Below are 27,685 nucleotides of genomic sequence, written 5' to 3'. Positions count from 1 at the left end.
TTAGTTTGGAAAAAGGGTATCAACTCGTAATTAAGTCACCTTTAGGAAAAGATACCAAGCATAGATTGATAGTGTTTCCTTCAGAAATCAGCAGACAGCCTGAAAGAAGAGCTCTGAAAGAGAAGTATTTGTTGCTTATGCTGAGGAAAGTATTAACTGCTTCAGTGCTGGGTTACAAATTGGCAGTCAGCTGAGTGTTCATTCCCAAATGGCTTCCTAGAGCTCCAGAGGAGGAAAATGATTCACTGTCAAGACAAACCAGTGTGGGTATCTTGAGAAACTTTAATAGTTTGAGGTTATGTTAGCATACTAAAAAGGAATACGCCATGTATATTAATGTGAATTTATTTCATAATCTACTTGAAGGATTACTGATATACTGTATTCAATTGGTCTATAATCTCCTGCTGTATTTCTGTGCTGTGTTTAAAACAAACAAATTAAAATAACAAAAACAACACACACACACACATGCACATAGAAACAGCCTTAGCTTTTTCCATGTCTGCGGAAGCCAGTTCTCCATCCACATTTATCATGGGGGAACACTCTCCTTGTTCCATCTCCTCCTGCCTACATACCTGTAGAACACATTATTTTTTCTCATCCCTAGCCAAGTTCAGCTCCGTCTGTGCCTTGGCTTTCCTGAGAGTGGAAGTTTAGAATAAATATCAGGAGGAAGTTTTTCACTCAGAAGGTGGTGAAGCACTGGAACAGGTTGCCCGAGGAGGCTGTGGATGCCCCATCCCTGGAGGCATTCAAGGCCAGGCTGGATGTGGCTCTGGGCAGCCTGGTCTGGTGGTTGGTGACTCTGTCTGTGGCAGGATGGTTGAAACTAGATGATCTTAGAGATCCTTTTCGACCTAGGCCATTCTATGATTTTTTTAACTTTGTTTTAGGCTGTGTATGAGTATGTTCAAGTCATTGTCGAGAGTACTTCAATTACATACAGATAAAACTTTTTTCCTTGTTGCATCCACATGCAATAAATATTAAATATCACTTCATCTGTGTGGAATACTTTAGCAAAATTGAGACAAATGTAATTGGTGTATGCGTCTAAGATATAATGAGCATCTGAAGTCTGTTAACCTTTGGGGGGGGTGGTTCTTGCGAAACAGTATAGAACCAATATAGAGTTGGTATCATCACTTTTTCTTGAGCAGAATCCAGGTACGTGGACAGATGCAAGATGAATACTGAATGTGAACACAGTATGGAGTTGATGAGAAGGCTGTGTGCATACACCTGTAGGCTAAGGAGACTCTAATTTGGGAGGCTAATGATGATCCAACATCTATATTGGAATGTTTGTCAGGTCAGTTAGTTAAATATGTCACTGTGTTTCAGGCAGCAAGTCTTCTTCAGGAACGAGGAACAGCAATGGTGTGGATTGTTGATTGTCTCGCATGAATAAGAAGCAAACCTCAACATCACAGTGCTTGTGAGCTCTTGGAAGCCAGGGCTTGGGTTGTGTGCCTGTGCTGCTAATGGGCTGAGGATGGCACATCCACTCAGCTTCATAAGAGTCTAACACTGCAAGTACTAGGTCTGTGTTTTTTCTTTTATCTCTGGCGGAGGCTGGGAACAGTAGAACATCACTGTTAAATTTTTTGGAAAAAGATACAGGGTTGGGTGTGTTGTTTTATGAATAAGAAAACTTGGCATCAGGAAAAGAGGGTCAGGTAGGAGATGGGGATCTTAGTAGGTACAAGGTGTTCGTGCTGTACAGGCTTCTGTAGTTGCACAATTCTGGAACAAAAAGAGTTTTATCTTTTTCAATCCTTTTTTGTAGTCCTCATTAGGTGGATGGGAAGGGAGAGGATGAGCCTGAGTGTTGTCAGACAATCACCTGCTCTTCGCCTCCCCCCAGGCTGGGTAGAAGGGGCTTTGAGAGAAGCTGATGAAGCTGGAAACCACTTCTGTTGTGTTGCCTTGGGCTACACTGCTGAAAATGGAAATTGTTTCTCAGGTCCTTCCTGTACTGCTCTGAAACCTGCCTGTTGCACGGACAGTGTGCTCGATGACTTCTTAGTTTCATTTTCAAGTCTTTCTCTCAATTTGCTATCTTTGATGTGACAGTTCAAGCATCTGAAGAACATTTTCACATATTTTAGTAGGAATTGTCTTGGATTTCTTGAGATTGCAGGAGATGAAGCTTTTAACGCAATTTTCTGCTTTTCCTACTGCAATTTTTTTTATTACTAGTAGCAAGCCTTCAGTTAGAGGCTATGTTTTTCATATTTACCTATTGCTCTTTTATATGAAAGAGTGTTTTGCCCTCTAGGCATGCCAGTTAAGCAGTTTTTTGGGTACTGTGAAAAAAAATAAGTAATTTAGACTCAATTAATGACAGAATCACAAAATGGCCAGGGTTAGAAGGGACCTGAAGGAATCAATTAATGAATCTCCAACTCCCCTGCCACAGGCAGGGCCACCAACTTCCCCATTTAATACTAGACTGGGCTGCCCAGAGCCCTATCCAACCTGGTTGTGAACACCTCCAGGGATGGGGCATCCAAAAGCCATAAACAATCCTGTTGTGTTAAGTTCAGGTTTCACCAAGCTTGTGGAAGTTGTGCGAGTTTATGTAATAATAATAATAGTAATAGCTGGTATTCTGGAAAGTATTTGCACTTCCAAGGATGTTGTCTATGTGGCTTCTTCCTGCTAATGAATATTATGGAGAAGAGCATAATGCATCTAGTATTTTAGTTGGAAATAAGGAAGTAAAAAAGGGGGGGAGGGCAAGCAATTTTATTTTCAGATAAAATAAACTTTAGAGAGTAAAAATGCATTGAAAATTTTGCTGATAGCAAATGCTGGAAAAGCAGAAGAAACAATAGAGTGGTAACAGCAGTGCAAAATTTGACTGTCTTATTTTAAATGACATCATAGGATGCTTTTGGGGGAGGAAAAGAGTTAATTTTTTAACTGTGTCGCTGTCAGTGGAACATAAGTGCCATTGTGTATAGATAAGAAAAAAATTCTTAGAATAATATTACCTTGATATTCCTGGAAATATTAATTTGGCTGATAGTTATTCTATAAAGCTCGATCTTGTCTGTCACTGGCTCTGTATGCATCCTGAAATCAATAGTACATTAAAGAAACTGCATGAGGAAGGGTAAAATTCATAAATAATGAATAGCAGGCTTTACTGCTGGTGTTTAATTTCTGCTAAGAATAATACAAATTCTGTTGAAGTACCCTTGTGCTTCCTAACCTTACTGTATGCAAAACCATTATCGAAAATATTGATGCTTTCCCTTAGTGTCTCTTGTTAAGAAATGTATCTGTGCAATCCTTTGCCATGTGCTGCCAAAGGACAAAGCTAGAGCTTTTATTTATGAGGAATAGAGGTGCAGTGAGGATATTTGTGTTAGAACTTACCTGCAGTCTACTGGCAGACCCGTAAATGAAGGAAGGGAATGTGAGGGTTGATTTTCATGACCATATTTTTAGTAGTACAAACAAAAAATGTTTGTGAAAAAAGATGTTTCCTGTGGCATGCAGGACACATGCAATTTTGCATCTGAGAGCTCGGTCCTTGCACTTTAAATCTGTGCATTAATTTTTTTCATTAGCTCTCTCTGCTTCCACATCCTGCACGTTGCTGGCAAGCATGCATCAGCAATGAGACTTACTTCACTAATGTGTCTGGCATCTCTGAAATGTGACTGGTCATAGCTATAGCTGATTCTTGTAAAGTTGGTTCCTTTCAAGCCATTTAAGTCATTTTACCTATTACTAATTTAAGTTTTCAATATAATGTGCTCTTTCGATGAATAGCTGCATAGAATCAGCACAGGAAGAGACAAGTCCTTGGCAATACCGGCTCAATTGCATCTGCAGATGAGGATTTAAAATTCTATGCAGCAGACAGTACCTCCAGCAGGCGAGTAAAAGGTTACTGCATTATTTTGTTTGTTTGCATCTGTAGTCTTTATCTACGGAAGGTTTTTTTTATTGTGCAATTTGCTGTGCGTGCTTGTACTTAGACCGGAAATGCATTTAATAGAAACATGAATATCAAAAGGGCAGAGCAAGGTGAAGGGAGAGGCTCAGTTCAGCTTTAAACCAAGGAGAGGGAGGGGGAAAGAGGGGAGAGCAAGTAAAGGGGAGGGGAGGGAGCAGAAGAGAGATTGTTTGGAATGCAGCATAATAATGAGAAGTTTTCTGTAAATATATTCGTTGAAGCTGCTTTCCTGTCACTTGCATTTGCTTAACCTTTTGATAAAAAGGATGCTGTTGAACGAGACAAGCACCAATAGCTCTATGAACGTGATAATTATTTCAAGTCAGATTATCCCATAATCAGGTTAAGCAGTTCTGTTAACGTGAGATGTCCTTTCAGAAATAGTATTGCATACATTTATTAAACCAATTAATAAGAGCTTTTTCCGGTGTCACTTAGATTATATATAGAAAGCAAAAGGAATATAGTTATTGCAGTAGTAATAGTAATCCCTTGTAATGATCAAATATTTCCAATTGCAATTTCGTGTTAAAGAAACATTGAGAATATTTCTAACCAGGATATACGAGTTTCTAAAGGTTAGTAGTGCTGTTTAATTCAAGTAAGTAGTCAGGCGTAGTTCTGCCTTTCTGTACTGCTTTTTCCTTCTCAAAGAGAATGGCTCTTGGCAGACCTTCCTAAAGCTGTTTATACTAGTTGTCTGTATCTCGTTTGGAGAGTTGGTTGCAGTACCTTTTGACATCCTACATGAAATTCTCTTAAGCTTTTTTCATCCTAGGTTTAAATTATTACTGTTGACTTCTCCCAGTGTTACTCTCACTCACATAGCTTTGTTGTAGCCATTCTTATTTCAGTATTTAATAGACCCGAGTAGCATTTATCTCACGTGCTCAGACATGGCAAGTGACTTCTCTTCTTCCCCAGTCATTGCAAGAAGTCGGTCTGAGTGCAGCACAAGCGAGGTCTCGTCGCTCCCCCTGTGTGACTGGAGGCTCCTTGCCAGGCACAGGAGTTGCGGCACTCAGCAGCTCTGTGAGAGCAGCGTGCTGGGAGCAGGAGGCAGGATGCTGGAGGCAGGGTGCTGGGGAGATGAGGGGCGTGGGGCCGGCAGGGTGGGGCTCTGTGCTGCTCGTGTGGCCGCCCCTGCCTGGGGCCTGGCCTGGATAGGCTGTGCTGCTGGGGGGGGCTAAAAGGGCCCCGAAGTGACGGGAGCCACAGCAGGAAGAGTGGGCAAGCAGTTGGGAGGGAGTACCTTCCCTGCATCTTCTGCTAGGCAGCTGGCCTTCTCTTTAGAGCAGCTTACTTTGTAAATGGGAAAACGTACACATCTTTTAAAGGCAAGGTTTTACTTGCTGATGAGACTGCTGACATCTTTTTTTAGAGAAATATGGGCTGCTTTTCTGCTTAGCAGTGCTAATTTCAGCCAGCAGGCTGCAGAATGAGGCAGCTGGCCAATTTTGAGTCTGTACGGGACAGTGCCGGTCCTAATTCTGTGAGGAATAAACTCGTCTGAGTAAGTCAATGTGTGGCTGTGGCTGCAGCATTATTTCTTCTTTAATGAAGAGGCTGGGCTGTTCGACCTGCTGCTCCAATCTTCTATCTTTCAGCCATACAGCACAGCAGTTGCAGAGACTATCCATTGAATGTCTCAATCAGCCGAAGAAGGTAACTATATTTTACATTCTAAATATACCATTAAAAGGGTGCTGCATAATTTGGATTTATATGAAAAAAGACAAATTTCAGATGTTCTTAGCAGTTTTCTTGACCTTGCAGTAGCTATCCAATATCATTTAGCCATTATCAGGTTGTATAGCAATAGAAATGTGCTGCAGTAATTGATTTTGTAATAGGATCAGGTGATTTACTGGCTGCACTGACAACCACTTGCTTGCTTTTTCTGAGAAGTGGAGCACTCTAATGGATGTTTTGATTGCTGCCTTGAGTTGCTCTGAAACTGCTAGATGCTAAGAGATGCAACATCTAATTTGTCAGAATAAAAACTTCTCTAGCTGTATTCTCCAAAACCAATGAAAATACATTTAAATTTTTAATACTGACTCTTTAGGTTCTGGGTTCTTTACGTAATTGTTTGTATGTCAAACTGGTAATTCCTAGCTGGTTTTGTGAATATCAGCTTATCCTGTGAGCACACCTTAAATCATGTGAGCACACCTGTTACATGCATTTCCTGAGAATTTGGTTCACCCTAAGCTTAGTTCAAGGTCTAGGGGAAAGTAGACAACAATTCTTCATTGTCTGCTATTGGGTGTATTATCTGTTAAATACTATGTTTTGGAAGCACGTGCTTTGTCTCCTCCTCTTTACTCTGTTTCTTTTCTCCTCCCTTCCCTTCGCTTAAAGCTGACTGTTTGGAAACCAAGCCAAACAAAAAATATTCCGTATGAGAATGTGGATTTTACTGTAGGAAAAAGTCATTGGAGCTTTGATTCATTGAAACTGGGGAGCTTAATTGGGTCAACCTTTTGGACCAAATTGTCTTAGTCTTATAAAATGGAAACGTCTTGTCTTGTTAAGCTTCTGTCTTGCAAGATACATAATAGAACATTCATCTCCAGGTTAATTGGAGAGTAGCATGAGCACAGTGTATGTGACAGTGGTTACTAATAGTTCACACAATTCTCACTTTAAAAATACACTCTTGAGTTATATCCACTATGGTGCAAGAATAAGCATTTATTTTGGAGCGCTTGCACTTCTTAATGGTATATCATACATGATAGGAAGCTTAATGGAAGTAAAATAGCTTTTAATTGTTATAGCTAGTTTTGGACTGAAAACAGCAAAGAAAAAATGCACCAGGAAGTACAAGAGTCTCACATGGACTCTGAAGTATGAAACAGACAAGAAAAACTTCAGTGCACTGAAGCTTAGAGGAGGACAGTCACTTAGGCTGCAGGACATGAGTATATTGTGTACAATAGGTGATTTAATTACTTATTAACTTAGCGAGGAGGAATAAAAATGGCTCAAGAAATGATATATAGACTGATTTTTTTTTTTTTGAGTTGTGACAGTTGAACCCAATTGGGATTACAATCAGTGAGCAAGAAACATATAATTTAAACCAGTAGTTGTAATTTGGCTTTCCACTTCAAAGAAGGTAAATAAAAGAAAATTGATGATTGTTCATACAACTTGGTACATTTTTCCTTATGAGGAGAACACACTCCTATTTCATTGACTGCTCACGTAGTGTGCAGTTTGGTCACCTTCTTAGCTGTGCTCTAACATTGTGAAATGAACAGTGTCTCCTTGAAGAAATAGGTTGTTATCTCACCAATTTGTACGTGAGAAAGGAAACAAAAGCTCCTCTTTCTCCAGCACAGAATAGATTTTTGAGTCTGAAAGAACCAGCCATTGTGCTGAAGTAGCAGAATGGAAGCTGAGCAGTCCTGTTTCAAGGTGGTGGTGGGGAGCAGGCTTGTCTGAACGAAGCCTGCAGGGAGTCCTCAGTGATTGTTGAGTCTGGTGACTTGACTTGAGGGTGGGGGTTCAGCAGTGATCTGACCATGTTTCAGTTCTTCGTATTGCTTTAATAAGCATTAGGAAGTGCAGTTATTGGCTTGAGAGGCTAATTGAAAATCACTTCAATTTAAAGAAGTTAACCCGATGATAGAAATGAGCTTAAGTGGTTTGCTTTCACTTTTAATGCATCTTTCCCAAGGTTAGCGTGCACTACATAGGAATTTTGCCACCATAACGTATCCTTTAAAAGTGTTTGTGAGAAAGTTGTCATGATCTAGCTTCTAAACACAATGACAGCATTAATTATGCCCTGTCACTTAAGAAACGAGTCTTGGTAAATCACTGAGAAAAACAGTTGGAAGGAAACCGCGCTTTTCAGAGAAAACAGAAAACAGGTTCTTGTTGTAAAAATGCTGGTTTGTGTGCACAACAAATATGCACGACTCCGTGAAACTGTAGCCAGGGCAAGAAAAAGTCCTTTCTGTTGACAGCAATGTATTACTGAAATAGTAGTAAGTAGTGATAATATGTTCTGCTGGAGTACTGTTGTGCTAGCAGAGCAGAATGAGTAATGGCACTAATTTAGCAGCAGTATCAGGACTGTTAGGCTGGGCTGTGTTCCGAGCACTCACCAACAGATCTATAGCTGCAGCTGCCCAAGCTGTGGGGTATCCCAGCACCCACTGCCTGCCTACAGACACGGGGGGCCTTGCAGCAGGAGCTACAGGGGAGCACTGTCTGCCGTGTGGAGATGTCACATGTATGTATTGGACTTGACATATAGCACCCTAATTGGTATAATGATATTATGTTTGTCTACTTTGTGTATGTGGTATTGTGTATGAAACGTTAGGCAAAATATTATGGTAAACCTGTAGTAAAGTCAGAAGGAAACCCGCTTTATCCATAATGACATGCACTGCTGAAAATTAACTTTGCTAATTAGGCATTATCATTTTCCAAAATTAATTTGACTGTGCACCTTGTAGTAGGATGATTTTGCAGGCTTGAACTATCACATGTTTAAAGCATCTCCCAAAGTGTTGGCCAGGAGCATCTCCTCATCATCTGCTTTCCTTTATTTAAAGAAAAGTGAAAGATTGATATCAATTTTATGAAAGTCAGTGTTGCTAATAGCCATTTTACCTGATGAATTGGAGTTCTCACAGGTGTTTCCTGGAGAAATACTGATAAAATGATATTTCCTGGAAAGACTTGCTTTTTTTCAATTACTCTTCTTTTTTAGCTGATCTAGTTCTATCTGATTGTGCTGCGATGTGATGGTCCTGATCTGGGTGTGTGCTGGCAGTTGTGTGTACCCCTACTGCCTTTTAGGGAGCTGAAGGCATTACCTGAGTTTGAATATTTCTTAGCAAATGGGGAAGCTGCATGGTCCCTTTGGAGGTGTTCAAGGGCAGGTTGGATGGGGCTCTGGGAGCCTGGTCTAATATTAAATGGGGAGATTGGTGGCCCTGTCTGTGGCAGGGGGGTTTGAGATTTATGATCCTTGAAGTCCCTTCCAACCCTGGCCATTCTGTGATTCTGAGATATACCAGCCTTTGCATGAATTAAGTGAATAAATTACTGTATGACTTGAAATATCTCAGTCCTTTTAGAATTTCTGTGTTCTGGAGATGTAGCACAGACCTTGATTCCCTCCTGACTCAGCCTTACAAGGGCACTGATATCACCTGCACAACCAGTTCTGATTCTGCTTTTGATGGCCATGGGCAGTGTGCATGTGCACAAGTGTATGGTTGTGTGCAAATATATATGCACTCTAGCTGCTGTGTGTGTGTGTATGTATATATATATAAAGAGAAAACACAGCAGCTAGAGTTAGGATTTGTTTTCGTGCTTGTTTCCAGCCACCCTCCAAAATGGTGATTTCAGAAACTTATCGTGAGATCTGAATGTCAGGCTTTGTTCTCTCACAAATAAAATTTCTGATCGTAATTCTGCAGTTTAGATGGCAGTCCTAATGGTTCTAAAAGGAACTTGGCAACTCCCCCTGGGCTAAAATTATCTCTGTAAAGCTAATGGCTTTAAAAAAAGAAAAAAAGCAACAAACAAACTAAAATCAAAACCTTTTATTAAAATGACTAGCTGTGTTACAAGAAAACATCTATTTAGGTACGTACCACAAAAAAATAGCCTAAATTTACCTTTTTAGGTCAAGAACTGTAATAAACTTAAGCTCCCATGAAAATGCATTTTCACACTTAGCTTTCATTGAACGTGCTATTTAAGAACTAAAACTTCAAGTCTGTTTTTGTGGAGATCCCAGCTTTCCATGTTTTGTTTATGACCGAAGAAAACCATTGGCCTTATAGTCAGGGCATTGAGTATTCCAGCAGGCTGAGGCACTATGCATTTCTTGTAGTCCCTTCAGTTGTGCTATTGAATGCCTTCTTCCTGCATTAAGAGCTTAGTGTAGTTGTAAAATAATGGGAGAGAGAAGAGTTGCTAAATTCTTAGGTGTGGTGGCCTACAGTTTTCATGAAAGAGCTGGTTTGTGCTTTTTTCATTAACTTTGTGCATCTCTGCTTAGTTGTGCCTTCCCACCAGTGAGCACCTGGTCTTGTGGCTGGGAAGCTGGAGGGTCGTGGTGCTGTCTGTTCAAAGAGATGCCTCTGCAGTCAGAAAGAAGGTAGCATGGATGGTGAATACCCTCAGAGTAAGTTCATATCTAAATAGCAGCAGTTTTTTCTGAATAATCGTGAATCAGAAACTCCTCTCTTGCACTGTTTGAATGAGGGGATAGAGGTGAGGATAAGGAAGTGAAAGGAGGAAGGTTACAGTATGTGTGAGATGGGGCATGCTGAGAAACTTCATGGGGAGGAGAGGGGAAGAATGAACAGACTTGAGGACAGGGGAGCTATCCTGTCATCTGGGCTGGCCAGCTGCAGAATAGCCAAGGTTTCCTTTCCTTCTGCAACACAAGCTTGAGCTGCAGTGACTCTCAGAGCATCTCCCTCATCCTTTTGATGCAAACTCCTCAGCACTACAGAGCCATCACCCAGCATCATCTGTTCTGTTATCCATTAACTCTCTTAATGATTCCTTTCTGTATTGATGTTTCAATTTTCTGTGGTCTTTCTCAAGGTCATGTGACTTGTCTCTTTTTCAACATACATAAACAAAACCCAAACCAGCAATGCATAACTTCCTTGGTACTGTTTTTCACTGTTGGTATAACGGAAAAAATGATGGCTGTGCAGTAAACAGCAGCACTTAGCAGTAGAATCGTATTACTGCTATCAATATTGGCATTATCAGAAGGACAGCAGTGTAAGAGAGAGCAGTGTCCTCTTGCTCAAAGTTAAATTTAGGATGGGGGGAAGATTGGAACGGTTTACCAGGTTGGTAGATTTTCTTGATTCCAACAGGCTGGTATCCTAAATTGTGACTTGAGTACCATCACTGTTTTACCAAGGGCATTACAAGTGCTACAGCACAGACAGTCCTGTAAGCAGTATTAAAGACTGTGGGGTTCTAGAGGTTCAGATTAAATGTTGACAATTTTAATCAAACTAAGTTTTGTATACAGTTTAATTAACTTTCCTGCTCCATAGTCCCTCAGAAATGTTACTTTTTGCTTGTTTAGTTATGCAAGACAGCAGCAAACCATAGAGAGTGAAATGCCTCCATGGCAATGGAGGCTTTCAGACTTCAGCAGAAATATCACTCTAGCAAAACCAGGCATGCATTCTGGGCTTGGCTGGTTTGTAACACACTCCAAACATCATCTTACCTACTGGTAGCTTTGTGTTCCTGACAATTCCTGCAAATGAATTTTGTCTTATTGTGGCTATTACCTTGTTGACTTTCAGCCTTGGAAGAAGTTGTTAGAAGGGATACGTGAAGAGTAAGGTTGATTTGGTATGAACCTTTCTGATCATTCTTGCGAGACTTTCAGTTGCTTAAAAATATTTTACACCTTGTAAGCTGAATGCTGTACTTGCTCAAGCGCTGTTTAATAAAGGGATTGCAAAGATTTTTTTTTTGCTGGTACATTTTCTTTCCAAAGCTTCTATTCTGGAAATTTCCAACAGAACTTTCTCTAACAATGTTTTTTTTCTTTGTTTTAGAAGCTTTTTTTTTTATTTAATATGCCCTAAACTGTCTTTGCACTTACATTGTAATGGAAGAAAAGTAGAGAAGCAAACATGTTGCATGCTGGTACATTATACTTCGCAGATAATCGCAGCATTAAATTGTAAGCTTAACAACTTATTGTCCGGAGACTTCAAAAGATTTATTTTTTCATTAGTACATACGATTTTTTTCTTAATTCCATAAGACAACTCTTTTTACCTTTATCTTCCCTTCTGAGATGTCACTGGTGATACCGTATTGATCTATTAAAAAGATTTGCACTGAAGCTTTTTACTTGATGCAGGCTGTCTTTTTCAATTATAGCTATGCTGCTATGCTGTGCAGAACACTGTAGTTAGGGTTGTGTCAGCATTTATATTTTAAATCCCTTATTTTTATCACAGCTTAATACTGGCAATAAAAATTGTTTTGTGGCATATCCGTAGCCTTCACAGTACTCAGTGATATTTCATTGTCTTAGGACTACTCAGGTGCATCTGAGCTAATGAAAGCTTAAAACTTTGTGTTACAGTTTTTATCTCTGTAACTACTGTTTTCAGAGTTTTTAAGGCTGTTTGCTTGCTTGAGGTACTGTTGTTCAGCATCTTAGAGCAGTAGATCTCATGGAACCATTCTCTGGCATCTCTATGGAGTTGACAACAGCTCCTAAACCTTACTTTTTTTCTTCCTTTCCTGTCTTCCCAACATTCTATTGCTCTCAGGAGGACCTGATGAGAATGAGAGATTGACTATCTCAGCTGTCTTGTTTTCTATATGGAGGTGACTGTGTATGAATAGAGAAGCAATGTATGCAGAGGGGGGTTGGGGTTATTTTCTGGTGATATGAGAAACATTAAAGCCATGGTAAAAACAAACAAACAAAAAAGTTCCTGATGTTGCAATTAAAGCTGTTGGAACCACTGTGCATGAGATGTCTACTGGTTGAAGATCCAGAACTCAATCATACTCCCTAACAATTGGAGCATGAAGGAACAAGAGTTGGTTTTTCCTGAGTGTTGCTGGTGAGCTTGCCCAGCCTCCTCATGAAGGAGTGAAGCACTCAGGTCTGCTTCATTATCTTTCTTATCTGGGAAAGGCACAGTTACAGCTGTCATGCTCTGAGAGCAGGGCTGAGGAACTGCTTGGGCGGGAATGTCTCCCACAGCACAGAAAACAGTCCAGAAGCCCCACAAAACAAAAATAAAAATACAGCAGAACAAAACCAAAGGAGATCGAAGAGGTGAAGCTGTGGTGTAGCAGTGCTCTGAGCTCTAACATGGCTATGGTCTTGGTTTCACAGTTTATATCGCAGTTAAGTTCAATGCAGCTAACTTTAGCAAAGTTAAAGCACAATCCTGTCTTCAAATGGCAGACAAAATTGCTTTCACGTTGTATGTTGCTAAGATAAAGCAGTCAACAGCAAAACATACCATGTGTACCATAGCATTGAGCAACCCAGGAAACATGATGTTTCTAGGGCGTATTTTATTATGCTTCTACTGAATAATGAGAGAAAAAAAAAACTCAGCAGATACATTTGTGCTCTGTGGGCATGTATGTATACATATACGGGCCCTAAGGACACAAAAAAGAAAGTGAGACTGTTGTAATGTATATGCAGAAAGAAATAATGATTCATTCTCTCATCTGGAGTTGGGGAAAAAATAACACAAAAACTTGTCCTTAACTTGTAAGCATTTGTTTTTTTCACCGTCTCTATAGTATTTTTTAGAAATGTGGACCTTATTCCTTCAGTTTCCTTTCTGTCATGTCTTCACCAGTACCTGGGTAGTGTTTTTGCCAGCTGTAGGGGGTTGTGTGTTAGCTAATGCAGCTGTCATCTGAGCTTTTTTTTTTTTTTTTTTTCCCTCCAAGCTATTTTGCTCCATCTGCTTGCCCTGGTCACTTTCATTGTTTCTACTTTCCCAGGTGCACTGTTTTCAGTAATAGTCAGTTTGTCCCTTTTTTCCACCCTTTTCTCAAAGAATGCAAATTTTACCTCTCATTCCTCCAGCTGCTTACGCCCATACTCAATACTCAGGACAAGGAGTAATATAATTAAATTATGGTATATTCATATCATACACAGAAGCATTTTTCTACCCACTGCCACAATTATTTCTCACAATATTTTGAGTGACAACAAACTATTTCTTGAACAGTTTTAGATGACGTAAGTCAATGAAAGGAAGAAACTGCCAACATGGACTGAGTGGTAGTGCAGGAGCTAGGGAAGCAGTGCTTTGTTTTTTCTGTCTTGATGCTGTGGCAGCCTATAATTTTGAGTGAGAATTTACTGATGAATGATAGGTCACTAATGGTTTTCTTTTTACCTAGAAATATACTGTTAATACAGTGAAGATTCGGTATCTTAAGTTGTGAAAATCATGTTGCTGCCTTAGTGCAATACATCCGAATTTTTGTGGTGTGCCAGCTGAATTTAAAACAAAATATGAATTAGCAACCCAGTAATTCAAGTTAGTAACATCAGTAGTTGCTACCCATTCCATTTGAGGCTTGATTTTTTTTTTTTAGTTATAACTTTTTTAATATATGTATATGCTAGCTGATCTGCTGTTAGCTTTCATCTTGGAGAATGGGAAAGCTGCAATGGCTGTCGTATAGACATACTTACAGATATGTTTGGAGACTTTCCAGTATTGTATTGACACAATCTATTTTTGTAACCAAGGCTTTTTAAGCTTTTTATGTGTTCATTGATAGCTTCTTCTGTAAAAATGTATCTTGTGATCCCTGTACACAGACTGTTCTTTAAGTATGTTAAGCATCTTGCTTAGCTGCGTACTGCTGGCATTTCTGAGTTTATAAGAATGAGTAGTTAAAATATTTTGTCTGAGCTTCATCCTTACAGAGCTTCACCACAGAAATTAGTAGGGGGATATAAATAATACTGCATTTGAAGATAATTGCTATTCAAAAGATGCAAAAGTTGCAACTTAGAATAATCTTTCCTAGACCGCAACTTTCCTGGCCACGTTGGTGACTGTTGCTTCCATTCTGGACAAACTTAGAGAAAACATGTTATTATTTATGAAGAACACGAATAGATTCTTATGTTTCAGTTTTGACTTAAAGGTGTTGCTTTATGCAAGATTTAACCATCCTTTCACTATTTTGTAACGGTAATTGCTTTACCTGAAAATCTTTTCCCAGTAGTAGTCTGCTTCCAAATTCCTTATATCTTATATCTCTGTAAATCAGGCTGTAAATCACACTTGATGGTTGTGAGCTGTTCCATTGAGTAAGCAGCTGCCAAAGGTAAGAAATAGACTTGGGTTTGGAGCGTTTCAGATTGTTTGTGGCCGTAGAATGGGATACCTCCACCCCTTCCAACCAGCTAGGTGTACATAAAAAATGTAAAACAAACAAACAAAAAAAAAGTTACCTAAAAATGCCAAACCCAGTCTTGTACCACAATTGTTGCACCATACTTGAATAAAGGGAGGAGGCTTACACTTTCAGAGTCCACGAAACCTTCACTGTAGGACAGGGACTGTTTTCCTCGAGAGGGGCAAAGATCCTGACTAGTCATGGCTCGGCAGGGTAGTGTAATGTTTTGTAATAGCTGTTACTTGTCAGCTTTGCTAGGGGTGGCATTTTTTTTCTTCTCTTCTTGAGTGAAGAAGGATCAGCTAATTTTTCTTAGGTAGTAAAAATACAGGGGAAATTAACCATAAAGGCAAACTATAAAAAAGAGTGAACAGTAGCATTAAGAGTTGTTTTCCTTCTTAATCTCTTCAAAATAAATTTAGTCAGGACCTTTTCAGGCATTTACATGTGTTGAAATATGAGTGCAACGTTTGTTTTACAGATCCAGGTGAGTTCAGGACAAAACATATATGGAGATTTTCACAACTAGGTCTTATTTTGTCCTGAGTACTTCAGCTGTCATCTGATGTACTTGAATGTGCTGGCAGTAGCAAGTGGGTACAGGATTTTATATCTGTATGTCAGTAGAGGCTGTTTCACTCAGTGCTAATACACAGGGTGACTTCATGTCTGTGTAATTGCAGTGGATTACAGAAGTGCTAAAAGCCGGTGGCCTCCTGTTCTTGTTACTTATGAAACAAGCCTTTAATATGAGTCCTTTTATGTCTGCTAATGTAAGAAGTACACTTGGAAAATTTCCTGCGTGGTCTCTAGAAAAAAATAAAGTGAAATATTGAAGAATCAATATGGAAATTACAGAGTAGCTGAGAAACTCCTTACTCTTCACAGTGAAAATTTAGCATTAAGAGATGCTATCATTAAGATAAAAAGCAACAACAGAAGACAAGATAGAATTAGGATGGCAGTTATTGCAGGCTAGACCTTACTTCCTTAGCAGTGCTCTTCTCTTTGAAAGTTGTTAGAGCAGCTCTCCTGTCTGTAGTCTCTTAAAAGGTAACAGTAAGATGGCTTGCTGTGGTATTTCTTAACGTACGTTAAATTTTGAGTTAAATAGGTGAGCCAGTCTTGCCCGTCCTTTGGAAAGTACTTGAGTTGAACTGGAACAATTACTAAGATTCTATTGTTGGTGCCAGCTATGCTCTTGCCTTGAACAAGAAACGTGAGGGGAATTTATGTGTTGAGAGATCTGTAGCATAGTGGCTGTCTTGATTAAGCTTGATGTTTCCAATTCTTTGTCTTCACCTGGATGCGTATCTGCTCCTTTGAAGTAGGTGAGTGTTTTATGCTATGTGTTAGTAAGCATGCTTTGTTTAGTAGGGTTAAATAAGAAAGTAACGCATTTATTTCAAAGCAACACAAACTGAGGAGAAAAAGTGGCATGAGAAATGTTGCCTGATTTTTGGAAAAGAAAATTTCTGTTACTGCCTCAGATAAACTTGTTTTCAATGACAAGTTGAATTCTGTTATAGCAATATTGATAATGAATTACTGTTGTTATTCCAACCTCATATGGTGCTGTAACATAATCCTTCTAAGTTGGTGAAATAGTAGGCTAATCCAAAAAGTAAAATTTCTTCTTTCTGTTACTCAAACATTACTCAAGGGAATTATAATTGAAAGAGAACATGGAGACATAGGAAACCTAAATTTGTGAATGTAATCAACACAATAGCATCTTCTATCACTAAAGGTTATGGACTGAATGTGTGGGGGAAAGAAAAATATGCCAGAGTAATTCCATTTTTCCTGAGGAGAGGACTGGGATTTTGTGTGAATTGTCTGTGGACCAGGTCTCTGTATACTGAATGAGGTGGATGCTACTCCAATGTCTGTAGTTGATCTTTGACTTAGATAATTAAAACTCTAGGTTTAGGAACTACAGAAAATAAAACACTTAAAACAAGTATCTGTTTGACGGAGTATATGAGAAATAAAAAGATGATGGTAGTTCACTGGCTGCGTAGCTGTTATAAATTTGTTTTAGCCATTTCATCTGAAAAATTCTTTTATCAACATGTGCAGCTTTGCAAATGTATGGCTAATTTCCTGAACAGGAAAACTTAGGTAGTTGAATACTTAAATGTTGTGCTGTTGCTTCTGGAAGGATGGCTGTGGTGGATGTCCTGATGACATGTAGGTGGCAGATCAAGCTTCACTTGCAGTTGGCATTGCTTTTTGAGGGGGAAACAGGAAGGATGTGCTGCTTCTATTCACAAGTAGTTTTCTTGCATTTACTTATGCCGTTTGAATGCAGCTATACCTTTAGTTTTTGGGAAAAAAAAAAGAGTTGTCAGAGAACTGCTTAAGCTATCTTTTTTTTATTATTATTCCATAAAAATTATTGATGTCTCCAAGTCAAACTATTGTTATTACTAGATATGAGAGAACCTCTTGTTTGCAGTCTTCTAGTACTAGAGCTGAATTTGTTTTTGCATGTCTACCGAGTCGGTGGCTTTTTTCTTGTATCCTGTTGCAACTCTGTTACAGAGTTTAAGTAGCTCAGTTTTTGCTCAGGGTGCCACACAAAGCTTGAGTATCCTTTTTTTTTTTACCACATTCATGATATGATACTTGGACCATATTTTGCGGTGCAAATCTGCGATCTTGAAAAGTTGGCTGTGGCGAATAAATAATTTGTCTGTCTCAAGTTATTTTGGTATTTCATGCTGAGCTGCAGCTGTTCTATGTATTAATCTGGTTGGTGTTCTTTTGGTTGGTTTAACATCTTGACTGTTAGATTTTCTATTAGGAAAGTCTTGTTCATAACAATATCACTGTGTTGCAAGGACAATGCTGCTTGGAATCGCTTCATCTCAATTGTAAGAGAAGCTTTAAATATAATTAAATTAAGGAGTTGAGTTTTTTGACTTCGTGACAGTGTTCCTCTTCTGGATGCAATTTGTTTTGAAGCATAAAATAAACAATCAAGTACTAATGTTATGAAGTGTCCATTTCTGCTTGTTTCAGCTGTTGCTAAATATAAAAATTGATATGCTGGAACACTTATTCCTGAGTCGTCAACTTTTCCTAGCCCTGCATAATACAGGAGATCAATAATGCACTTTCTTGGCTACAGGCGTTGAACAGATCTGATCCTGTTTACTCTGTATCTAGTAATGAATTATCTATAATTCATCTGAGGCCTTATATTGTATAATTTAATCCACTCTTCATTTTTTTTCCCATTGCTATCTCTGTATATGTAGTTGACTTCTAGTTTTAAGCTGTCACACCTGCCTGGAATATTCTCAGTTGTAACATACATCTTCTAAGTTAAATTTCAGATTTCTGTTCAAAATATGCTTTTTCTGTCATGTCATTAGCAAGTCCCACTTTCCTGTGTTAGCACTTCCTTGTGCTATATTTGAGAAACCAGCAAGCAGCAAATCTATATGTTGCAAGCAACTGTGTTGATTTTTTTTTTTTTTCTCCCCATATTCCTTCTCTTGATCTGTGGTTTGTGAATTCTGGTAAGCAAATGTGTCTATTAGAAAGTATAGATAGTGGACTCCACTGTGCAAGAGAGACTTGTTTTGTTCTCTTTGGAGAGTTATCTGTTTATGGACAGTGGTAAGTCCTGGTTAGCATTTGTCAAATCTGTACTTGGGCAAATGGAAGCATCTGTATTTGGATTTTACATTACATACTATAACCTATTCGCAGGTGATGCACACATTAAGAAGCAACCTGTATTGTGGTTCTCAAACAGCTCCTAGACTTGAACTGTTTTCAGAAATGTACTTAATTATTGGTATTGTTTAGTTGAAAGGGTAAATGTAGTATATAAACAAGCAGGGATAGATTAACTTCCTAGATCCGCTCACAGGGTATGGTAATACTCGGAAAGATACGTCAGACTTGACTTTCCCTCCAATTTTCTCTCAAAAGGGCAGAGCTTTGACATGCCATTTAATTACCATCTTTCACTACCCCTGCTGTCTTTCATTATTACTGCTGAAGCATACAGTTGGCATGCATGTGGTTATTACATAAGCAAATGAATGACAGGTCATAAACAACTGCAAATACTTCTCAAAATAACAACATATTTTGGACTTCTCATCACGTCTTGTAAGCTTATAATAACTCCTTTATAAAATATAAATGAATATATGACCCACAAGCATTGATTATATCGGCTTTTGTGTTTAGCTGTCTTGGAAGTAGAGAATGGGCACTGCTGCTGCCAGAATAGAAGAAATTCAGTTGATGTAGATTGACCTGCATCCTATTTCTTCTGTTTTATTACAACCTATTACAACATCTGTGAACACTCTGTAGCTATCTCTGTATTGATGAGGATTTGATAAGAGCACCCCATATTCCTCAACGATGGTACTGCATTTTGTAGTTAGAAATCACTAGGTTTTCAGACATGCCAAACTTACTGCATGTACATGGAACATCCTACCTTCTGCTCTTCTCCACATCTCTGCTTTGTTTAAAACAAATAAAACAAACAAACAAAAAAAAGTGTTATTGATTGGTTGATGATAGTCTGTTCATCCAGGGGATGCTTTAAGTGCTTTAAACATCACACATTTGGTTGTTCCCTGGATAGTGTACCACAATTTTGTTAACCTGAAAGTTATTTTTAAAAGGATATTTTTCAAGAAATGTCAAAAGGTTAGGTTTTCAGTTCCTTAGTTTGGATATTAATAGAAATTGTCTTGCTTTCCTGCCTGTGTGTCTGCATCTCAGGGTCTTCTTCTGTGTAAACTGATGACTTTGCCTTCTGTCCATAGATAAGGAGTTTTAGGCAAAATTATTTTCTCAGACCTTTCTGGAGAAGTAAATAAGTAAGTGATAGCAGAACAGAAGCAGATGTGAGTGTATGTAGTGCAATTGTGGCAAAACCTCTATGTTTTTTATCTTTCAAAAGACCTTTTGTCATAGTTAGCAGTTGTGGAACATATGTGGCCTTGAATGTCTCTTCAAAGTCTCTCTAGAAGGGATTGGTGATGTCTTTGCTTGTGTTTGTAGACTTGTTTTGTATTGGCTAGATTTATGAGGTTACTGCAAGCAGTTTAGGAAGTAAAATTATTTTGGGAGGTAAGTACTTTGGCCAAGTAGTAAATTCTGTGGTGTGTTTGCAATCTGGGTATTTGCATGGCCTTTTTTTTGTACTTGAAAATTTGTCCTCATGAGCTATCTCAGAATGATCGTTTATGACAATGACTGCCAAAGGAAGAAGCCTACAAATTAGGGTTATGAGATACGATTATTCTGATAATTCAGTTTGACCAATACTCCGTTCTTCATTTCTGAACAAAATAACAATAGTTTCTTCCCTGGACAAAACTGGGCATTTTCATCAAACTTGCAACTTGTTCTCTCCTTAAAAAGGAGAAGTGGAAGGTAGCAGTTGGTCTCTATGTCACCTCTGTGGTTCGTTCCCCTGGGCTCCCTGCTGCAGTCTCTCTAGTCCCTCAGGACGGCATCCCGTTCCTCAGGTGTGTCAGCTGCACCATACAGCTGTTCAGTAATCTTCCCTGGCAGAGAGGTGAGGCTGACAGGTTGGTAGTTCCTTGGTCCCCTCTTTCTAGCCTTCTTAAAAATGAATGTGACGTTGTCTTTTTTCCAGTCAGAAGGGTCTTCACCTGACATCCATGCCTTTTCAAGTATCATTGAGAGTGGCATGGTGACTGCATCAGCCATTTCCCTTGGGACTCTGGGGTGCATGTCTCTAATTGCATTGTGGTACTGCTCGTGCAGTTGCTTTCTAATCTATTTCAGGCAAAACAAATCTGCTTTGCTAAGAACTTAAACTTTTAAGCTAACCTGGCTCATTCTGACTCAAGCGGATTAATGATGCTTACGTGCACAGGTATGTCAGGGGATCTGGTTGGATACAGTGATAAGCAGGTTGAGGAGAGGCTGGACTGCACCTCAGGAAGAGTTTATGCATCTACCTACACCTCTGTTTTTTCTAGTTTATTTGAGCAGCTTAGTTAATGTGTCAGGAAACGTGAGCAAAATAAATCCAAAATAAATCTTGTGCGCTTTATTCCAGAAAGCTTACAAAATACTTACTTTCTGGTAGCTCTAAGAGTTATTACCTACTCTTGCAAAAGTTGGTGCTTTTGTTGTAGTGGTTGTTATTTCTCATATTGAATCAAGATACCTGAAGCACTTAAGGAGCATGGGATTTCAGGTCCGTGTCTGCCCTTGAAGATGGTTTAGCTTGGAAAGGTATTCTTGTCTCAGTCTAAGTAGAAAGTGCAGATCTGTAGTCCCTGTTGGTGTCACTGCCCCATGTTAACTACAGTACCTTTGAGAATGACTATGAATTTCATAAGAATGAACACCAGTGTATTAGTACCGCAGTGAATAGGAAGTATGTTCTTGCTTGTCTTTGAAATCTATAAGTGATGCCACTAAGAAATGCAAGCATATTTCAAAGCCCAATTTCTCTCTTGGATTCTTACTGGAGGAAGAAAATTTGTTAGCCAGATATTTCTCAAGTGTTAAAATGATTGAAATGGAAATGTAAATACCTTAATTCATCTGTAATTATTTTGTGTAATGAAGCTTCTGTTGAGCAGATAGCTAGCTCTGACTTTCTGGTGACCACAAAGTGATTATTGGATTTTGGATAGATTGGTACCATCTATTAATCAGCCTTGCATCTGAGAATGTGGAAGCCCAGTGTAGGTTGTAAGAAAAATTAAGACAGAAATAGGTGTGAAAGCTATGGTGGATGAATTGGACATCATGTTGTCAGCTTGGTTTATACTATATTCTGTTTTCGTCAGTTTAGGACTAGACTTCTTGAGTTCAGTGAGAGAGCCTTACCATTAGAAAAAGCCTTGGGCTGTTGCAGTGCGAGTGATTACTGTAAGGAGCAATTTACAGTCTTCAAGCTGTGCCTATCATAAGACAAAACCTAATCAGCCAGGTTTTCCCTTAAAGGCAAGTACAGACACTCTGTTCTTGTTGGTGCTACAGCTACTGCTAACCAAAGTATTATTCAGCAAGTCTTCCAAACTGGAATTATGTCATTAGAAACAGTTGTAGTGAAATAAAACAACTCAACATGTATGTGCTGGAGATAGAACAGTATTGTGAAATAATGTGACATTGGCCTTAACATTTTGTCTGGGTCATGTATTTTTACATGTCTCTTTACTGAGCATCTTTCGTCTGTTAGAAAACGCATGACCAACATAGAAATGTGCCCTACCTGTTCCTTGTATCCTTGAGATCCGTTCTGTTCTCTTCTGCGTTAGATTCTTCAGGCTCCCTTTCCTATCACTTTGAGGCTGTAAGTGGCAAGTATGAGACAGTTTTCTCTCATAGACTGTACCATATCAGCTGCTTTAGATTTCCACCTGTTATCAGCTGTCTGACAAATCTCTCCGAGAACATCAAGACACCCTTCATGGAGGCCAAACTAACTTCATCTACTTGCTTCAGAAATGTGCTGATGTCTTAAGAACTGAGTGGCAGCTGTGTAGCATAGCAGCTGACCTTTGCAACAGTGTACACCTGACATAGCAGCAGGGACAGACATCAGGTCTGCATAGGGAGTAGCAGGCTCTGTGATCAATACAGCTGGTGCTGTTCGACTGCTATCTAGAAGGATAGTGATTCTCTTCAACTGCGTGCATCTGCACTGACAGCACCCTTGACAAGTCAGGAGGATGGATTGCCCTGTAGTAAAGGGCCTCTGCTAGTTTACAGCTGCCATTTTGACGGGTTCACTGTTGCAAATAAACTATCCGAGCCTTTCCACATCAGGATGAGAGGCGGTGGTTCATGTGTGTAGCCCTGACATAGTGGTGTTTTGGTGAGACGGCAGACTGTATCAAACACATGCTTATGGTGGCTGATGAAAGGCATTTGTTTAGAATTGGTAGCTCTTTCCTTTTCCGCGTTGTCAGGCAGGTGACACAAACAAATTTATAAAGAGAGGCAGAAGCTGAGGATGCTGTTTCTGAATATTGTCCATCCTAGACTTAAAGCAGTCTGTATTAGGAAAAGATTCTTAAATGCCTTTTTAACTCTTCAGACATCCGCTAACAAGTGGGAAGACTAGCCTCATTTCAATTCATACATGTTGTCAAAAAGAAAGGACAAAAAAAAAAAAAAAGAGGAGGGGAAAAAAGCTCTGAAATGTTGAAATTTACTTAAGTGGTTGCTGTAAATGTTGATGGGTGATGTTAGCTAATGAGTCAAACAATAAAATTGAAGACTTCAGTTGTCGATGTTTGGGAAAGGATATGGAAGAGAGAAGAAATGCAATTCAAAGGAGAGCTTGTTTCTCTTCGGCTTAATTTGATTTGGGTGCTTGGCCTCCACACTAACTTTGTAGGATTTACTCCTTATCTACTTTGTGCATATGATGATGTTGAGGTTAGGAAGCTTTTCTGTACTCCAAGAAGAATGCTGCTGCTGTTGTCAGTTCAATCTGTACCACGCTGTGGACATAATCTCTGGCAGATGTATCCATTCTTCCTAAAGTGAGTTTAAAGCAAGAGTGTCTGCATAAAAGAATTGTATGAAGAAATGCACTGGTGTACCTCAGGGCAGCAGAAGTCTCTTCTCTATTCCTGCTTTCATTGCCATGTCGTTCTGCAGTGTGGATGCTGCTAAGTTAGTATCAAGCAGCTTTTACTGGCATGTTTTTTCTCATGTTCTACGGTGAGTTAGTTGTGCTGATGTATCCATGTTGATGTGGAGAAGAAAGAGAACATAACACTAGCTTTCAATTGAAGGAAAAAAAAAAAAAGCATCCCTAACATTTTCCTGACCTCTGCAAAGTAACACAGCCATTCCTCTGCAGTTCCTATGTCGAGTTCAAAAGAGAGCAAGTTGCTGGGCCGGTGTATTGGCTGATGACTTTAATATGTGGCTTCTATCAGCCTTAAGAGCCAAGCTTAGATCCATAATGCTAGCAATGAAATTTGGCTTTTTTATTGAGAATTTAAGTTTCTGAGTAGGTGTTCATGTTGCAGTTGTAAATATGTTCATTGGCCTCAGGGCTGCTTGCCCTGGAAGGGTGTCCAGGCTGCTATCCTCAGAACAGGTCACATTAGTTGCTTTTTGTGGGCTGGCAGCACGGTGTCTGTTTGCTCTCACTGGTGAACTCATTGACTCTCCTGACTTTGTCTGGAGGGGCTCTGGGGACTCTCGGGTAGTCGGCTGCTGATGGGGCTTTGCCAGCAGTATTCTGTGGCAGAGGGGCAGTAGCATTTATGTGGTGTTAGTCTCAGAAAAAGATCTGTCTCTGCTACCTGTTATTTCATCCAAATGTTCTACTGCTGAACCGTGCTTCTTAATCAGTGACTGGAGTAAGATTCACAGAGAGCTTTCTTAAGGGCATTAAACTAATAACAGTAATTGCAACCATTTCCATTTTTCCTCTGGAGCCTGTTAAGTGTCTGTCTGGGCAGAGGCCAGAATTTTTTTGATGGGTTGGGTTATCTTCCTCCTTCAGACCAGGCAGGCACGGTGTTGTTCTGCAAGGTTAGAGCTTTGATCTGCTGCCGGAAAGCCTCCCAGTGATGCAGAGAACATAGTGCAAAGTAGCCAGTGTGTGGTTAGCAGCATTCTAGAGATGTGAGGTTAATGAGAAAGCATTTGCTGTTTTCAATGCGGTGTGGAAACCATAATTTTATTTTTACTTTTTTGCTCTTAAGTGAGATGCTAAGAGGGAGTTGCTCTGCTGTGTCCCAGTAGTTTGTGACCTTGTTTTACTTAAGTCTTCTGTGAAAGATGCAGAGAAGCCAAACAAACTAACAACAGATTTCAGCAAGCATGGTATATGCTGCTGTTCTTCTTTATTTGTATTCCTTTTATTAAAAGGGGAAAAAAAAAAATCTAAGACTTGGTATCAGATGTTGATAAAAAAAGACATTTAATGAGTCCATTAACTAACTGTACGAAGTACGTTTCTTGAGTTCATCTTTAAGAACTGAGTATTTAAACCGAGCCAATATTGCCAAGTGGATACTGCACAAAATCAGATTGAATACACACAGCTGAACATTTCGTAAAGTAAGAGTTGGGGCAGTGGACAGATAGATATTCTTCATAAAATGCAACCTCATGGGAATGGTTCTGGTCTGTATTTTTCTCTCAAAATGATAAAACACACTGGTGTTAGTGCCTTGTGTTGATGGCATGAAGTGTAATTTCTTTCACGACCTGATCCCCAGCTACTTTATCTCAGAAATTCAGTTTATAACTCTACTGAATCAAACTTAAATAAAAACAAAACAAACAAACAAAAACCAATTTGTCTGTAATATATTGCAGCCTTTTACTCCCAGCTGCATTAGCAGTGCTAACAGAATTACTTAATTTTTTTTCCCCTAGCAATTAGGGCTACATAACAGCTGAACGTTATAGATAATAATCCTTTAAACTTGTTTAATGAGTAGGCAGATGAAAACAAAAAATGCAAATAGAAACGTTAAAGTTGCTTGAAATGGGAGATACTGAATTTTAAACACTTTTAATAGTTTAGGTATAAATATATTGGAATTCTAGTCACCAGCCTTGATTCATGCTTTCCTCAGCTTCTGTCCTACAGTGTTTTCCTTTCTTTTTTAACCAGTAGAATGGTCTTCTGCCAAGGTGTGTGTTTTCAGCTTCTTGTGCTGTCATGATACACTAGAGCTGTTCATCTCAAACAGTTCAGAGGTACAGAAGAGCTTAGTACTTACTAAGTACTAACTTAGTACTTAATATTAATTTCTTCTCCTTCCTTTTATTTAAACTTAATTAAATTCATTTTAAAATTAACAGTTGCTTTCTGTCTTCGAGGTCTTTCCCCCCACTTCAACTGAATTGTACCTATTTTGTCCACCTCTTCTGTTCCAAATTAACCTTTTATTTCTATGTGTATGCCTGTTTGTGCTGCACTTCTGCAACATTTCAATTAGAGATTCTGACCAAGAAATCATGCTACCATTTTGCCAGAAGCTGACACCAGCCATCTGCTAAAATTGCAGTTCACTATCAGTAAAACCCATAATTTGGGGAAATGGACCCAAAATGACTTTTATGATTAGTGGACAGGAAAGAAACAGAGACAGAGAAGTCAGCTGGGTACTCCGTAAATCACTTTGAGGTTTTTAGACCTAGCATCTTAATGGCAGCACGAGTGCTGCCAAATGCTGTTTTGCTTTTACCTTCAAATACTTTGCATTAATAATGAGCAGCTGTGCTTGGAAGTTATTTGTGTATTGCTTTTACGATGCTGCTTTGCACAGCAGCACCATGCTAGGTACCAGTCTGTATGAACGGATTCAGAAAGCAGTTCGGCGTAATGCAGTGCTGAAGTTTATAGGTTTTTTTCTGTTGGAAAGTCACTGCTGCCCTGAGGCTATGTTTCCAAACTGTTGCAGATGCTGAAGGATTTACCTTAAGATGGTTTTGGCTGTGCCAGCTACTGCCCTGTACATTAAGTTTGGTAGTCTTGATCTAACTCTACAGTGCATCTGCATTTCACCTGCATCTGCTCTCCTGGAGTAGAGAGGAGATTGCCTGTGTGTGTTTTGAGGCAGAGGCAGGCTAATGGCACTCCGGTAGCTGTGTTTGTGCATAGTGTTCCGTAGCTTTTAAATGTGCGTGTTAAACTTGGAGTATTTTTCTAATTTAAGACTTGTGATAAGTTTACTGTCTTCCTACTAAGCTGTTACAGTGAGTAGCTGTTCTCGTATTTAATTCCATTTGGATTTTTCTGATTTCAGCATCCAATGGTTGGATATTGTTGCTTCTTGCCTATTAAATGAAATCATCATGTTTCAGCTACTTCAGTGAGATACTTTGAAACAAACTATTTGTTTCTGAACAATATCCATTTTGCCCATTTATTTAAAATAGTGTGCTATTGAGCAGTTGTTATGGGTTTGGTTGCCTCTGTTGGAAGCTAGAGCTTAATTAGTGTGTTATGATATGCATTCAGCATGGCTTTACTGGAGTTCTTTCCAGAAAGCAAGAGCAGGATTGTGACCCTCCTTTCTCTGCCTTTCTACGTATAGATAAAAGACCTTGAGCTGCATAAAAACATCTTAAATGTTTGTTCTTCCAAGCAGCTGAGAAAGTCTCCGTATGCGTTCACATTACATTTACTGTTAGTAAAGTTGTCTAACTGACCTTGAGGGCTTTTGGTACTCATATTATAGGTCTCCTAGTCTGAGGGCAGAAAATCATGCGGAAGAGGTGAACACAATGCTGAGCACTGTGGAGGTTTGCGGTCAACTTGGAAAGCTATCGCAACAACCTCAGACACATGAATTCCTTTAACTTACTTTTGGGGAGGGGCAGGAGAGGTTAAGCCAAGCCCCGTGTTTCCCAGACTAACAGGTTTTAAGAACTGTTTACTGTCCTGCACTTGTAAAAGCTGTCACCCTTGTCATGTGATGTTTAATGGTATGTTTTTGGGGAGAGAACTTCTATGTTTTCTTTGTATTTAGCATAAATAAGAGTTGTTATGGTCCCATAGCTAAATTTCTAGGCTTCACTAAGTAAGCAACAGTATCTTTAAATTTGAAGGCAGTATAATTTTTTGCCTGCCTTTTTTTTCCAGTCTCAGCACTTTCCTTAGCACTGTATGCTGCCCTACTAATGTAGCTGAAGATATTCTGTTATTCAGATATTATTCTATATTCAGATATGCTGTTGAGCATTATCTCCTGTTACCTCTCACAGTGTATTTCATAGATTTAAAATGGTGTTTATATTGTGAATATATATATA

The 27,685-nt window shown here is 39.2% G+C and overlaps 1 protein-coding gene across 3 annotated transcripts in view; it reads left to right on the top strand.

Annotated features, from left to right (window-relative positions):
- Positions 1-27,685, top strand: part of FBXW7 (F-box and WD repeat domain containing 7) — a 132,966-nt gene that overhangs the window by 4,133 nt on the left and 101,148 nt on the right. The window contains exon 1 of one of the 3 annotated variants that reach the window (XM_003205441.4): positions 8,212-8,228. The exons of the other annotated variants lie outside the window; for them this stretch is intronic. Coding sequence (XP_003205489.2) covers positions 8,220-8,228 — 9 coding nt within the window. The 5' untranslated portion in view covers positions 8,212-8,219. Of the gene's footprint in view, positions 1-8,211; positions 8,229-27,685 lie in introns of those variants that run through there. 3 annotated transcript variants of the gene reach the window in all.

The sequence above is a fragment of the Meleagris gallopavo genome, chromosome 4, assembly GCF_000146605.3.
Source record: "Meleagris gallopavo isolate NT-WF06-2002-E0010 breed Aviagen turkey brand Nicholas breeding stock chromosome 4, Turkey_5.1, whole genome shotgun sequence".
NCBI classification, from domain to species: Eukaryota; Metazoa; Chordata; class Aves; order Galliformes; family Phasianidae; genus Meleagris; species Meleagris gallopavo.
Note: the sequence above shows the minus strand (reverse complement) of the source record. Positions and strands in the feature narration are given on the sequence as shown.